The sequence below is a fragment of the Helianthus annuus genome, chromosome 17 (assembly GCF_002127325.2).
Source record: "Helianthus annuus cultivar XRQ/B chromosome 17, HanXRQr2.0-SUNRISE, whole genome shotgun sequence".
NCBI lineage: Eukaryota > Viridiplantae > Streptophyta > Magnoliopsida > Asterales > Asteraceae > Helianthus > Helianthus annuus.
In genome coordinates, this window is record NC_035449.2 from 191,331,458 (window position 1) to 191,347,224 (window position 15,767).

General features: G+C 32.2%; 1 protein-coding gene across 1 annotated transcript; it reads left to right on the forward strand.

Annotated features, from left to right (window-relative positions):
• Positions 1-12,753: 12,753 nt before the first annotated feature.
• On the forward strand, positions 12,754-14,509 carry LOC110922637 (probable xyloglucan endotransglucosylase/hydrolase protein 33). The gene is made up of 4 exons (XM_022166894.2): positions 12,754-13,036; positions 13,128-13,228; positions 13,326-13,534; positions 13,962-14,509. The coding sequence occupies exons 1-4, from the start codon at positions 12,802-12,804 to the stop codon at positions 14,368-14,370; spliced, it is 954 nt and encodes a 317-aa protein (XP_022022586.2). The 5' UTR covers positions 12,754-12,801; the 3' UTR covers positions 14,371-14,509.
• Positions 14,510-15,767: the final 1,258 nt, after the last annotated feature.

Sequence of the window (15,767 nt, forward strand, 5' to 3'; positions counted from 1 at the left end):
AACTAACTTTACAGATTATTTCGATCATGGTGACCAATGTATTACTTGTGAAGTATGCAATGCTAAATTATGGGATGCTGAAAAAGGAAGGGGAAGAAAAGAGAAAGGAAGAATATGCTATTTCTTATGTTGTGGTTATGGCAAAGTAGAGCTACCAGATTATAAAGATGCTGTTCCAAGTTATAAGAAACTTTTTATGTATAAGGATAAAGAAAGCAAACATTTTTTGAACAATATTCGACAGTATAACTCCATGTTTGCTTTCACGTCAATGGGTGGTAAGGTTAATCCCACTGTTAACAGAGGTAATGGACCATTCTGCTACAGAATTAGTGGAGAGAACTACCACAGCACTGGAAGCCTGCTTCCGGAAGACGGAGATCAACCAAAATTTTGCCAGCTCTACATTTTCGATACTGAAAACGAACTTTCCAACAGACAATCCGTTTTTAGGTAATTATAATAAACTATAAACTTTTTTTCCCATCAAAGCTTTCTATAGTATTATTTTTATTAATATTGATGTTTTTTGACACACCGCTATTTTTTAACCAGTCGTTCCAAGGATTCATCCTCCTCAAGTGTGGCTGAACTTGATAGTAAACTGATTGAACATATAAAATGTGTTTTAGATTCAGAAAATCAGTTGGTAAAAGCTTATAGGATGGTTAGAGACTGTTTTCATGAAAACCCTGATCTTAATCTCAAGCTTCGTCTAATTGGTATTAGAGAAAAGGATGGACGAACATATAATTTACCAACCTGTGGTGAAGTTGCTGCTCTAATTGTGGGGGATATTGCCAACACAATCAACAATAGAGATATAGTTATTGAAACGCAGACAGGTACTTTGAAACGAATTAGTGAATTGCATCCTTCATACCTTGCACTTCAATATCCTATTTTGTTCCCTTATGGAGATGATGGTTACAGAATTGACATCCCTCATCAAGGTGTCGTAGACGTAATCAATAAGAAACGTCCAAATTGTACAATGAGAGAGTTCTTTGCATATCGTGTGCAAGACAGAATTAATCAGTTTTCATTGATTCTAAATTCAAGGAGACTCTTTCAACAATTCTTGGTTGATGCGTATACTATGATTGAGAGCGAAAGGCTTAAGTACATACGACTTCAACAAAAGAATCTAAGGTCAGATAGCTATGAAAGTCTATGTGAATTAAGAAATAAGGGCCAGCAAGACATATCTAAGGTTGGAAAACGAATCTTTTTGCCCTCTTCGTTTACTGGTGGCGCTAGATATATGATGCAAAATTATTTAGATGCCATGGCTATCTGTAAGTGGTTTGGTTATCCGGATTTTTTTATAACCATCACGTGCAATCCAAAGTGGCCTGAGGTAAAAAGGTTTCTTAGAGACACAAATCTTAAACCTGAAGACAGGCCCGATATACTGAGCAGATTGTTTAAAATAAAGTTGGATTCAATTTGCAAAGATTTTAAAGAACGCCATCTATTTGGAAAAGTTGCAGCAGGTATTTTATCAAATTCCTTTTTATATAGATATTAGATTATTTAAATCTACCAATGATTTGTTTTTGTACAGTTGTTTACACAATCGAGTTTCAAAAGAGAGGATTGCCTCATGCCCACCTATGCTTATTCTTAGAAAATGAATCCAAACTTCCAACGGTAGACCATGTTGATCCATTTATAACTGCAGAAATCCCTGATGAAGAAGAAGATGCAGAATTATATGCGCTTGTGAAAGACTATATGATTCATGGTCCATGTGGTAACGCTAATTTAAGTTGTCCATGTATGGTTGACAATAAGTGTTCGAAGGGTTTTCCAAAGAAATTTCAAGATCATACTACACTGGATTCAAATGGATTCCCAATATACAAAAGAAGAGATAATGGTGTTTCTGTAGTAAAAAATGGAATCGACTTAGACAACCGAAGTGTTGTGCCATACAACAAAAAACTTTTGAAACGGTACCAGGCACATATAAATGTTGAGTGGTGCAATCAAGCCGGATCAATTAAATATTTGTTTAAATATATAAATAAAGGCCCTGATAGAGCAACCGTTGCTGTTGTCCAACATGATAATAACAATGAAGAACTAGAACAAGACGAGGTCAAAGAATATTATGATTGTAGGTATCTATCGGCTTGTGAGGCATCTTGGAGGATCTTCGCCTACGATGTGCATTACAGGACTCCTTCTGTTATGAGGCTGCCATTCCATCTTCCCGGAAAACAACCTGTTGTTTTTGGACCCGACGAGGATATTAATCAAGTCCTTAACAAACCATCTGTCAAAGCTTCAATGTTTCTTTCCTGGATGGAACGTAACAAAGACCCGAATGACACATTGGCCCGTACACTTACATATGTTCAGTTTCCAAGTTGGTATGTATGGAAGCTTGATAAACGTTGTTGGGAACCTAGACAAAGACATAAGTCAATTGGGAGAATTCACGCTGTAAGTCCGTCTCTTGGGGAAGCATATTTTTTAAGAATTCTTCTTAACAAAGTGAAAGGACCAAAATCTTTTGATGATATTAAAACAGTTGATGGTAAGGTATATGATACATTTAGAGATGCATGTTATGTACTCGGTCTTTTGGACGATGACACAGAATACATTGAGGCAATCAAGGAAGCAAATGAAACAGGATCCCCTTCGTATCTTCGTAATTTATTTGCTACTTTGCTATTAACAAATACGTTATCCAGACCAGAGGTTGTATGGGAAAGCACATGGAGATACATGACAGACGACTTTATCTACAGACTTAGAAAATATCATCGAGTTACAGGTAATTCTTTTACACAAAATGTAGTTCTTCTCCCCTTTTTTTTTGTTTTTGGTTGCGATACACAAAAAAAAAAAAAAAAAAAAAAAAACAATTTCGGTTTAAAGAAAAAATGGTTTTGTGTTTCATTTATGATATATGGTTTGGTCCATTCAATATTTTTTGATTTCATAATATATTTTTTTTCCATTTTTTACAGCTTTATCAATTCCAGATGAGCAGCTTAAAAACTACGTTTTGAGTGAAGTTGAAAAATTCTTAGCTAGAAACAACTCATCACTCAAAAGATTTGAGACAATGCCGTACCCAGATAATGCGTCTATGTCTGATTCAGACAATCGTTTGATTAACGAGGAGCGTATCTACGACCAAACCAATCTTGAAGTTGAATTTAATAATCAACTTAATTTGCTAACTGAGGAGCAACGGTCAGTTTTCCAACAAATAATCAACGCAATTGAGGGTAACAAAGGTGGGGTTTTTTTTGTGTACGGATATGGTGGGACCGGGAAGACCTTCTTATGGAAGACATTATCTGCGGCAATCAGATCAAAAGGTCAAATTGTATTAAACGTTGCTTCCAGTGGGATCGCGTCGTTGTTATTGTCTGGTGGCAGGACCGCGCATTCCAGGTTTCGTATTCCATTGAATCTTACAGAGGATTCAGTTTGTCATATAAAACCTGATGGAGATGTAGCTAGACTACTACACGAAACAAACTTGATTATATGGGATGAAGCGCCTATGGTCCATAAGCATGCATTCGAAGCGTTGGATAGAACAATGAACGACATTTTCAATATCGACACTTCCAACAGATCAAATATCCGCTTTGGAGGAAAGGTTATTGTTTTAGGAGGCGATTTTAGACAGATCCTTCCGGTTGTTCCAAATGGTGGAAGACAAGAGATTGTCAATGCCTCAATTAGTTCGTCTTATCTGTGGAATACATGCAAGTTGCTGAGACTAACAAAAAACATGAGGTTAACAGTTGGAAGTTCAGCATCGGACGCTGAAGAAATAAAACAATTTGCAAAATGGCTTTTGGATATAGGTGAGGGAAATGTTGGTGGTCCAAATGATGGAGAAGCATCAATTGAAATACCAAGCGACCTTCTGATCACTGATACATCGGACCCCATTTCAACTTTAATTGATTTTGTGTATCCTTCAATTCTTGAAAACTTCAACAATCAGAATTATTTCAGTGAGAGGGCTATACTTGCACCTAAGAACGAGGTTGTGCATGAAATTAATGATCGGTTGTTGTCACTATTCCCAGGCGAAGAACGAGAATATCTTAGTTCAGACACTCTTTGTCAGTCTGAAAATCCAAACGCTACACAACAAAAACTATACTCTCCTGATGTGCTTAACGGTCTTAAAGTGTCCGGCTTACCTAATCATAGGCTAGCACTAAAAGTAGGTGTGCCGGTGATGCTATTACGTAACATTGACCAACAAAATGGTCTTTGCAATGGTACACGACTACAAGTCAAAAAAATGTATAACCGTGTAATAGAAGCCGAGATAATATCCGGAGGGAACATAGGCACTCGCACTTATATACCAAGGATTAGTTTGATACCTTCTGATAAAAAAATTCCTTTTGAGTTTCAAAGGAGACAATTTCCGTTGGCTGTTTGTTTCGCAATGACTATTAACAAGAGTCAGGGACAATCACTGTCTAGAGTTGGTCTGTATCTGAAACAGCCAGTTTTCACCCATGGTCAGCTGTATGTTGCTTTATCGAGAGTTAAAACCAGACAAGGAGTTAAACTTCTGATTTTGGACAATGACGGCAAACCTACTAATAAAACGACAAATGTAGTTTACAAAGAAGTATTTCGTGACTTGTGATCTCCATGTACTCATTCATCGTTCGATCATTCATTCCATGTAACTGTTCCCTAAAAATCATAATAACATTATTATGTTCCATACACACAATATTACACAAATTTGCATCATCATGTATCTCGAGATATTACATTATTTGTCTCATTGTAGTTTACTAATTTATTATTACTTGAACGGTTATTTAATTCAAACGATTACTTCAATAAATTAAAGTTATTCATTTGTGTTTTAGTCCACCCGCGAACCTCGCGGGTTCTTAAACTAGTGACAATATAAAGAGAAACTAGAGAGAGAAAGTGAATAATGAGTTGAATTAAAGCCGATTTTGAGTGTGGGTCAAAGGAAAACGATTAGGGAATGATTTCACACCATCATCAACCGATTATGAGGAGAAAGATGGGGTTGTTCAAGTGGTTCCGTCGGTTCAAGCTCGCGATATTGAGATACTGCGAAACACGATGAGTTTTACTTAAAAGTGTACATGATATTGATGCTTGACATTTAAAATAATGTTATAAAGGTATTATGGTTCATTTCCAACATTAAAGTTGAATGTAAATGTTTGTTATTATATGTCATATACACATGTTTTATGACCTGATCATTCATGGTGGTATAACTTGAGTCCAAGTAGTAGTATTGTTACATATCATACCAACTTATATTGATTGTTTTGACTACAAGGAGCTCAAAAATTTGTTTTCGTTTCCTGAGTAAAAACTACCCATGAGATCACTCGTTAAGAATTGTTCTCATTTAAGTGCATTCAGTTATGTAGTTCTTCTCTCATTCACATCCATGTCAACCAACCGTCCAAGACATGTGATGATATTTTAAACGGGACATTTCTTAAGACCCATTATATCTCATGATGAAGTTTTGTGTATTTTTTGTATAACTAGCATAATTATTGATACGTCGTCAAAAACCGGTGTTTAATCGTATTTAAAGTTATGTTTTTACATGACTTTTGGTTTCGAATGGCCTACTTTTGATTAGAATTGTGTTTTGCAGGTCTAACGGAGTTTAAGGAGCTACTCGGGAGCTTTACGGAGCATCGGGGAGCGAACAATATCAACCGGGAACGTGAAACGGGCAAAACAGGAAAGCAGTTGTACAAGTCGCGTCGCTGACGCCCTCCTGGGCCGTCGCCGACACATTGCGTCGATAGGATAGTAGCGTAGGCAGCAACTTAGGTCGTCAGCTGGAAAAAGACTTTACCAGCCATGTTGCCAATGCAAGGAAGGGCCGTCGGCGACGCCCTCTCCTGGCTTCCGACGCAGGTTTTGTTGTTTTGTGTTTTTTAACGATCATCATACACACTACCTCTAACCTCTTCCAATTATCCATTATTACCAACATTCATGATAACCTTAGTCCATAATCATCATTATCACCATTTCATCCTTAATCACCAATCTTTCCACAACTCTTCCACTATCACCACTCACCATACCCTAACTCCACCATTCTCCAAGGTTGAAGACCATGTTCAAGTTCAAGCTCTTTTCATCCGGTGATCAAGTTTCGTTCGTCATGAGCGGCTAATCCTCTCGGGTTTCACCCTGGTGTAGGTTTTCTAAGATTCTAGGGTTTAAATATTTGTTTGGGATTTGATTTGTGACAAATTGTATTTTGAATTTGAAACTTTTGATAATTGTCATGCATTTGAATTGAATTTGTGAATTGTCGAATATGATAAAATTTGACTTTGCGAAATGAGTTTGTGCACTTATGCATTATCTATTGGTAGGATTTACATGTTCTTGATAACGAAGTGCATTGCGGTCCGTCGTCTGTGATGTTGATAACTCTTGGCACCTAATCCACGTGACACTAAATCCGTTAATCATTATATGCAATTGAGTTGAATCTAAAACGTGTAGGAACCCTAGGTCTTAAATTACTGAACCGGGTGTGAACCTTGTTCTCTAATTATTGTTTCCATCAAGTAATCAAGTTTTTTTGCAATCGAAAGTGTTTAAGTTTTTTTAGTTAAGTAATTTAGTAACAATTCGTCGTTTCAATCCGACATCCCTTTTCAAACAAACAAACAATCAAGTAATTACATAGCAAGCTTCATAAAATTGTGACATCGGTTATAATGTCCATACATAAACCACAAACTCTTTGTGGTTCGACCCGTTACTACCACTAGCACATTGTTAAGGGTAACTAGGGCATATAAATATTATCTTTGACCGAGGCGAGACATTCCGATCAATTATTTGCATAACTAGAGTAATTATAAATGACCTATTTTGAATCTGATGAAGTTTAGTGTACGTATTTATTAACTAGCATAACTATTTGCACAACTAGAGTAATTATAAATGACATATTTTAAATCTGACGAAGTTTTGCGTATGTATTTATATAACTAGAGTAATTATGTAACTAGTTGTAACTGGAGTAGCTATTCAGTTAAATTCAACATTTTCTCTTATTTACAACTTTACCGTGATAAAGTTCAACACACATGTCTAATATGTGTATAAAAAAACAAGTTTTCTTTCTAACTTCACATGTTTTGTATGTTTATTTTTTATTTATAATTGATCCTCACACGTCACTACTAACCCAATTTGATAAGTGTTACAAATTACAAGTTATCTAAACCGTTTTTCCTACTAAATCATGTTTAAGGTCATGTTGGAAGTTTTTAAAAGCTAAAGTTTAATAAACCAAAAAACATTTATTAATTTTATTTTTCTTGTCAACCATTCCAAATATGTGGAAATGAATACGACCAAAAAATAGCGTTTGGCTGGTCTAATATGGTGTCCAGCTGCTTACCTTTTGGCTTTTTTACCTAACTACCCCTACACTGAATTGTCACATTAATAAATGAAAGCAAAAATGGACCCATAAAATGTCATGTATGTCACAAAACCATGAATGCAACCGTTTGTTTAAAGTTTAAACAGCTGTGAACACCCAAATTGCAGTTAAGCACCTTACAATTATGCTGCTTTATTCCAAATATGTCATTATCATCTACTATAGTCATATAAGTATTTTTAAAAATATTAGGGCTTTAAACGAGCCGAGCCGAGCCGAGCCGGACCAGGGTGGGCTCAGGCTCGGCTCGTTTAAAAATCGAATCGAGCCAAGCCGGCTCATTTTTCTTAACGAGCTGGAAAGTTGGGCTCGAGCTCAGCTCGTCAAAAGCTCGAGCCAGCTCGTGGCTCGTCGAGCCGACTCGTTTGCTTAAAAAAGTTTTTATTTTTGTATTTTTACACATAATGATATATATAAAACCAAAAACAATAAACAAAACATTATTTTGGCTAATAAAATAGTAATTTTGGGCAAATTATAAATAAAACGAACAAGAAAAGATTCTATGTTACTTACATTAATATATATTTTTTAAATCAATATTACCAATTAAAGCGATAGCTTAACAATCTATTTTTTTCGATAAAAAATAACCATATTACTAATTAAACAACATTTCTTAAATATATTAGAATATACATGCACACACACATATATAATTTGGGGTTTCATTTAAATGAGCCAAACGAGCGAGCCAACGAGCCAACTAACGAGCGAGCCACGAATCGAACCTACCTTGGCTCGGGCGCGGCTCGTTTACAAACCGAACCGAGCCGAGCCAACTCGTTTAAAACCGAGCCGACTTCGAACCTAGCTTTTTTCAAACTTTTTTCAAGCGAACTTCGAGCAAGCCTCGAGCCACAGACTTTTTGAACCGCCTAAAAAATATTAGGATCCACCAAAATACAACATTAAAAAAAAGCTTAATGATAGAAATCATGTTATGATTATATGTTTTGAGTAAAAAAGTTATAATTGTTAGTTTTTCAAAAAAAAAAAAAAGAGAGCTAAAACTTAGATAATCGAATATACAAATGAACGAAAAGAGACATGGTTCCCAGTCGTTTTAGTATGACTGGAAAACTATTTTTTTTTTCAACAACTTGTTATACTTCTATTTATTCTTTTATTTTTATTTTTTTTCAATTAACTTGTCATATTTTTCTATCCAATACTTCTCTAAAAAAAAACTTTTTATTCAACTTATTACACTATTATTTTAACCAGCAAGATATACTTTTTTTTTTTATCAATTAACCCATTATATACTTTGGGTCACCTTAATTTCCATTTAATAAAGAGTTAATTACACAAATGGGTCATGTGGTTTATACCTATTTTCGTCTTTGGGTACTAACTTTTTTTTAACATGTTTAGGTTTTATGGTTTCAATTTTGTAACACCTTTGAGTACTAACACCAAAATTAGTTAATTAATGACTAAAATACCCTTGCATTTTTTAAGTTTATCAATGTAACACATTTGGGTACTAAAAACTAATTTTATTTAAGTTTAAATCAATTATATATATATATATTAAAGAAGAAGGTCGGTGGAAAAAGCCACCAACCCCTTCTACCCCATAAACTTTGGTATAATAACAAAACAAACCCTCTAATTTTATACATGTCACTTTTACCTTTAAAGATTCAAAAGTTTCGAATTTATCCTAAAACTAATTTTTCACGTTGTTTTTTCTTTATGTACGTGTCCGTATAAATTTGAGTTCGTCTACGCTTTAACGTGATTTTAAAAAAATGAGTCGGGTCAGTTACAAAATGTCTTACTTTTATGTACGTTTTGATGTAAATTTTGCTTGAAAACAAATCGGGTCAAATATAATATGTTTCATTCGACGAGATAAATTTGAGTTACTATAAGTTTCGACGTAGGTTTAGTTTAGAAACGAGTTGGGTCGATTTTAGTCTATACTTTATCACGTCGCGTACGATGCCGCCACAAGTGTTTATTTTATGTACGTTTTGGATTGGTCTACGTTTCGACGTAAATTTTGTTTGTAAATAAGTCGGGTCAAATATAATATATTTTCATTCAACGACATGAATTCGGATTACTATATGTTTCAACGTAAATTTAGTCCGGATACGAGAGTTTGATTGATTATAGTCTATAAGTTATCACGTTGGGTATGGCGCCGCCGCAACGCGCGGCAGGTAAAAAATTTTACAAAATGTATTTATTTTTTATTTTTCATCTTTTTATTATATCTCTTAATTAACATAAAGTCTATTTATTTTTTTATTTTTTTATTTTCATATTTTTATTTCTTATTTAACTTAAAATCTACTTGTTACACTAGTATTTTTTTTTAAATAGATTTTTTAAATAAAATCTACTAGCTATATAGTTTTATGTAAATTAAATTTCTTACTCATTTTAAATAATGTAAACCTTACTCGTTTTCAATTTTGAATATATATGATTGATAATAATAATAATAATAAATATCTTTCATGTAAAAAAATTTAAGCCATTTTTAACTCGTTTTTTTTGTTCATTTACATTTTACTATTTTAGAAAGATATTTAATTTACATAAAATCTACTAGTTGCACCAGCAAAATATACTAGCTATATAGTTTTATGTAAATTAAATATATTTTTTACAAAAAAAAAAACGAGTTAAAAAAAGGCTTAAATTTTTTTAGTTTTTTCTAAAAATACCTAGCTATATAGTTTTATCTAAAATACCTGGCTATATAGTTTTATGTAAATTAAATATCTTTCTAAAATAGTAAAATGTAAATGAACAAAAAAATGAGTTAAAAAAGGCTTAAATTTTATTACATGAAAGATATTTATTATTATCAATCATTTCTATCCAAAATTAAAAACGAGTAAGGTTTACATTATTTAAAACGAGTAAGAAATTTAATTTACATAAAACTATATAGCTAGTAGATTTTATTAAAAAAATCTATTTAAAAGAAATACTGGTGTAACAAATAGATTTTATGTTAAATAAGAAATTTAATAAAAATATGAAAATAAAAAAATAAATAGACTTTATGTTAATTAAGAGATATAATAAAAAGATGAAAAATAAAAAATAAATAGATTTTGTAAAATTGATTTAAACTTAAATAAAATTAGTTGTTAGTACCCAAATGTGTTACATTGATAAACTTAAAAAAAATGCAAGGGTATTTTAGTCATTAATTAACTAATTTTGGTGTTAGTACCCAAAGGTGTTACAAAATTGAAATCATAAAACCTAAACCTATTAAAAAAAAAGTTAGTACCCAAATGCGAAAATAGATATAAACCACAGGACCCATTTGTGTAATTAACTCTTTAATAAATATGTAACCTTTTTTTTTTGTTGTAGTTTCGATATATCTCAATTTTATACAAACATCCAATCTTTTCTAAAAATCACAAAAGTATTTTTTTTTTCTTTTTTTAGAGTGACAAACGCACATGTTCATTAATTATGTTCATAAATTTACATATATGTATTCACTGTAAGGGTAGAACCCTCATCACTTGAATAGAAACACCATTTCACTGTAAGACCATGTGTAGTAGTAACTTGTTATAATGCCCCCATCATGAGGTATTATCCGATACGTGGCAACCCAGTCAGTATGAGGCATTATAGCATATAATGGTGTAGTGGGGATAATGCCCAAATAATGCCCCTTCCAATTATTAAACAAAAAAAAAAAGCAACCTAAATGATATTGGCCAGTCAAACATGGGAATAATGCCCATTGGATGCATGCAGCGTTTTCATTATAACGCCAAACGTGATTTTCTGAATTTTTTTTTTTAATATAACGCCTAGTGTAATGGAGGGGGGGGGGGCGTTTTGGAGCGTTATTTTTCAATTTTTTTTTTAAAAATCACGCCCCACTACGGGTGGTCTAAGAGTAGAACCCTCATCACTTGAATAGAAATACCATTATATAAGCACTTTTATACCACTATGAAGGAAGCAATTTGATAAATAAATCTTTTAGTCAAATTTGTTTTTTGTGTCATCCATCTCACATGCCCACAAATCACACGACTATACCATATAAGATATTAGAATCTACTTTTTAAATTGAGGCTAATAAAAAAGATCCACAAAAAAATATATATTGTGCTAGATTCTTATAATTGATAATAATATAGTCTTTAGCAAAAGAATAAAAAGGGCTCTAAAACAAAAATATTTTAAATTGAGGCTAAAAAAGATCCACAAAAAATATATATTGTGCTAGATTCTTATAATTGATAATAATATAGTCTTTAGCAAAAGAATAAAAAGGGCTCTAAAACAAAAATATTTTAAACTGAGGCTAAAAAAAAGTTCCACAAAAAAATATATATTGTGCTAGATTCTTATAATTGATAATAATACAGTCTTTAGCAAAAGAATAAAAAGGGCTCTAAAACAAAAATATGTTTTTAGAGAATTTCTGTTTCATTTTTAGCTTAAAAAGTTAAATTTTGCTATATTAGCCCGTTTGATTTGATTAGAAGCATAAATGGCTTCATAATTAATTATTAATCACTATTTTTACCAATAAATGTTAAGAGGTACAATGTATGTTAATGACAGAAAATAAATATAAGTATGAAAAGGTATATGAAAATTGGATGGATATTGACTGACATATTTTTATGTCATTAAAAATAACAGAATTAGCTGACTCAAAAATGTGAATTTCGAATGTATGATGAATTTTTTTGCACCTACCAATGAAGCGGTGGCTCATTGATAAAGACAAAATCTGTAAACACTTAAGTTTAAAAAGAAGATCTTGGGTTTAAGTGCTACAGATGTCAAAGATTAAAAAAGAATTGTCATTAAAAAATATCATTTTGCATCTAACCTCAACAATATATGTTTTATTTGTGGCTAAGTTTTTAATGCATCTAACATCAACAATATATGTTTTGTTTATGGCTAAGGTTTTTTTTTTTTCTATCATTTAAAATAAAATATAATCATTAATTAATGACTACATTTAATAAATATATTTATCAAATAAAAATAAAATTACTTATGGATGAAATTTTTTTATATCCGTTTCTATACTAGAGATAATTTGTAATTGTTAAAGATTAATGCCACGTGAAATGAAATTAAAACATCAATAATAGTTATATGCACAAACACTGTATAATATTAAGTATTAATAAATAAATTATACTTGGTCCTCATATGTTATCATTTAAAAAAAATCCAAAAAAAGCCACATCATATCTAGCCACCATTAAAACAGCCAAGCAACCTAGGAAAACATGTATATAAACCAAACCAACCTTTCCAACTATCTATGTAACACTTTCAACTCCAAGAAAATGACATTTTTGCATCAAAGGGTTCTTCTTTCATGTTTAATTTCGTCTATCATTCTCCGGTTACCCCAAGTTTCTTCTCGTGGGCCGATTTATAGGCCCCCAAGTGTCGAGCGATTAACAGATCGTTTTCGTTCCACAACGGTTTCGCAGAAAATGTCAACTTTTTTTGGAGCATCAAATATTCACATGAAGAGCAATGGATCATATACTGATATTATTTTAGATAAAACTTCAGGTAAAAACGACCATTGTACTTACAAGATTTTTTTAATCGTAAATAATATATATAGTGTTATCATTATTAACTTGTTAATTTTTGGGTTTAGGTTCGGGATTGGTTTCAAAAGATAGATACTATCATGGATTCTTTAGCGTTGCAATAAAGCTACCAATGGGGGATACTTCAGGAGTAGTACTAGCTTTCTATGTGAGTTGTTTTCTTTGCAATTTACCTATTTAAAGCGTATAAGTATACGACTGGTGATGTAAATGACTAAAATACCCTTGTCATTGATGATGTTCAGATGTCTAATTCAGATGTTTTTCCGCATAACCATGATGAGATTGACTTTGAATTGCTTGGGCATGAGAAGAGAAGGCAATGGGTTCTTCAAACAAACATTTATGGTAATGGGAGTGTCAAAACAGGAAGAGAAGAAAAGTTTTACCTTTGGTTTGACCCTACACAAGAGTTTCATCAGTATAGTATGTTATGGAACACCCATCACATAGTGTAAGATTCTTTATTATATATCTAACCTAAGGGCTAAGCATATTTTAGTTGGCTATAGACGCTATAATGAGGTTGCTTGAACAATGGCATAACCAAAACTTATTAGTAGAGAGTTATCATAAAATTATTTTGTCTCTTGACTATAAATAGGGGTTGATCATAACACATTTTCTTCTTTAAAAAAAACTAAATTTTTATTAAAAATACAAAGAATTTCGGTAATCGGGATCAAAGAACCCTCTGGTTCCACCCTAGTGCTTAAGTTATTAAGAAGAAATTGCAAATTTAAGTCACTTTAGTTAGACTTTTATTTTGGGCGAAAAGGTGTTGCATTCTTTTCTTTTTTAAATCTAAAGGTTGCTTGCATCAATAACAATAAAATCGTTGGTGATGCTCATTTTCAATTTTTGATGAATTTAAAATACAGGTTTCTAGTAGACAATATACCAATAAGAGAAGTAACCTACAACCAAGCCTCGTCACCTATGTATCCATCAAAGCCAATGTCGTTATACACGACCATATGGGACGGTTCACAGTGGGCCACACATGGCGGAAAATATCCCGTTAACTACAAATATGCACCATTTGTCGCATCCTTAGGAGAACTTAAAGCAGAAGGTTGTTTGATGTCGAAAGCAAACTCAACATCTACAGGCTCGTGCTCAAAGAGTTCAACTCTTTTGACCTCTGACCCTATTGAAGGAAACGAGTATGTAAAGCTAACAAGCCAACAAACCATTGGTTTGAAATGGGCTCGATCTAAACATATGTTTTACTCTTATTGTAAAGACACTTCAAGATACAAAATTCTTCCTCCAGAATGCAATGCTTAGAAGTTGGAGTTGGAAACTAGTCATTTGGCCCTATATGTTTCTTATTGTTCCATATATAGTTGTATACACCTCTTGTAATGACAATTTTACCCTCCATTGAATTGCTATATTGATATATTTTTCAACAAAAGTTGGTCTTTATTTATGAGTTATGATCCGGTACAAACTATATTAATGGTAAGAACCGTGAGAAAAAGATATGGGCCATGTAAATTTTGAATCAGCGGATGTTATTTATTACATATAAGCCCTTAATATTAGTTATATCAATGAGTAGTCTTAAGGGTAGTTTAGTAATGATGCTAATTATAGGGTAAGGATAGTGTAAAAAGGCCTAAAGTGTGAGAAGTGTATTATAACACTATATATAATACTATATAACACCATATAAACACCCTATAACAATATGTAACACCATATAATACCATATAACACTATGTAACACTATATAACATTATATAACAAATATAACACTATACATCTATCATAGACATGCTATCAGAAAAACTATAGTGTTATATTTGTTATATAATGGTATATAGTGTTACATATTGTTATATGGTGTTGCATATTGTTATACGGTGTTTATATGGTGTTATATAGTATTATATATAGTGTTATAATACACTTCTCACACTTTGAGCACTTTTTACAGGATCCTCGCTAATTATATTAAATAAAAGGATTAAAACCAAAATTTAGTTATGTTGACCTTTTTAAACTAGTTCCACCAATATTTTAAAAAATAAGATAACTCGTATATACTTTATTTTTTATTTTTTTAAAATACACTATAACATTAAGAATTTTTTTTTATCCTTAATATGGATATAATATTGTTATATGTATTATTTAAAAAAAAATGATATTTTTAAAAACTACTCAAAATAGCACTTCAAAACTGTTGTGCTGGTTTTGATCATGTTGGTTATGTCGGTAATAGTTTCAAACTTGTTTTGTTTTTGTGTTGATTTCGAAACTTTTTGTGCTATTTCAATATTATTTGTACTAATTTCGAACCTGCTTGTGTTGGTTTTGTTTGTTCTAGTTAGCACATCAACCTAATCAACTTAAGCTGTTGATTATGTTTGTTAGCATAAATTGTAAACATGCATGTATAATCAACACATCTATTTACTCAAAGCTTTACATATATAAAAAATCTAAAGCGCACGAAAATAGAGATATTCTAACTAATTTTATGATTGTAATATTAAAGATATTATACATATATATAAAATGTTGGCAATGACTAGGGCTGTAAACAAACCGAACGTTCAGTGAACAGTGCGTGAACCGTTCGGCGGGAAGTTCGTTTATGTTCATTCATTTAATAAACGAACGAACATGAACAAGAAATTTCGTTCGATTAGTTAAATGAACGAACATGAACAGAG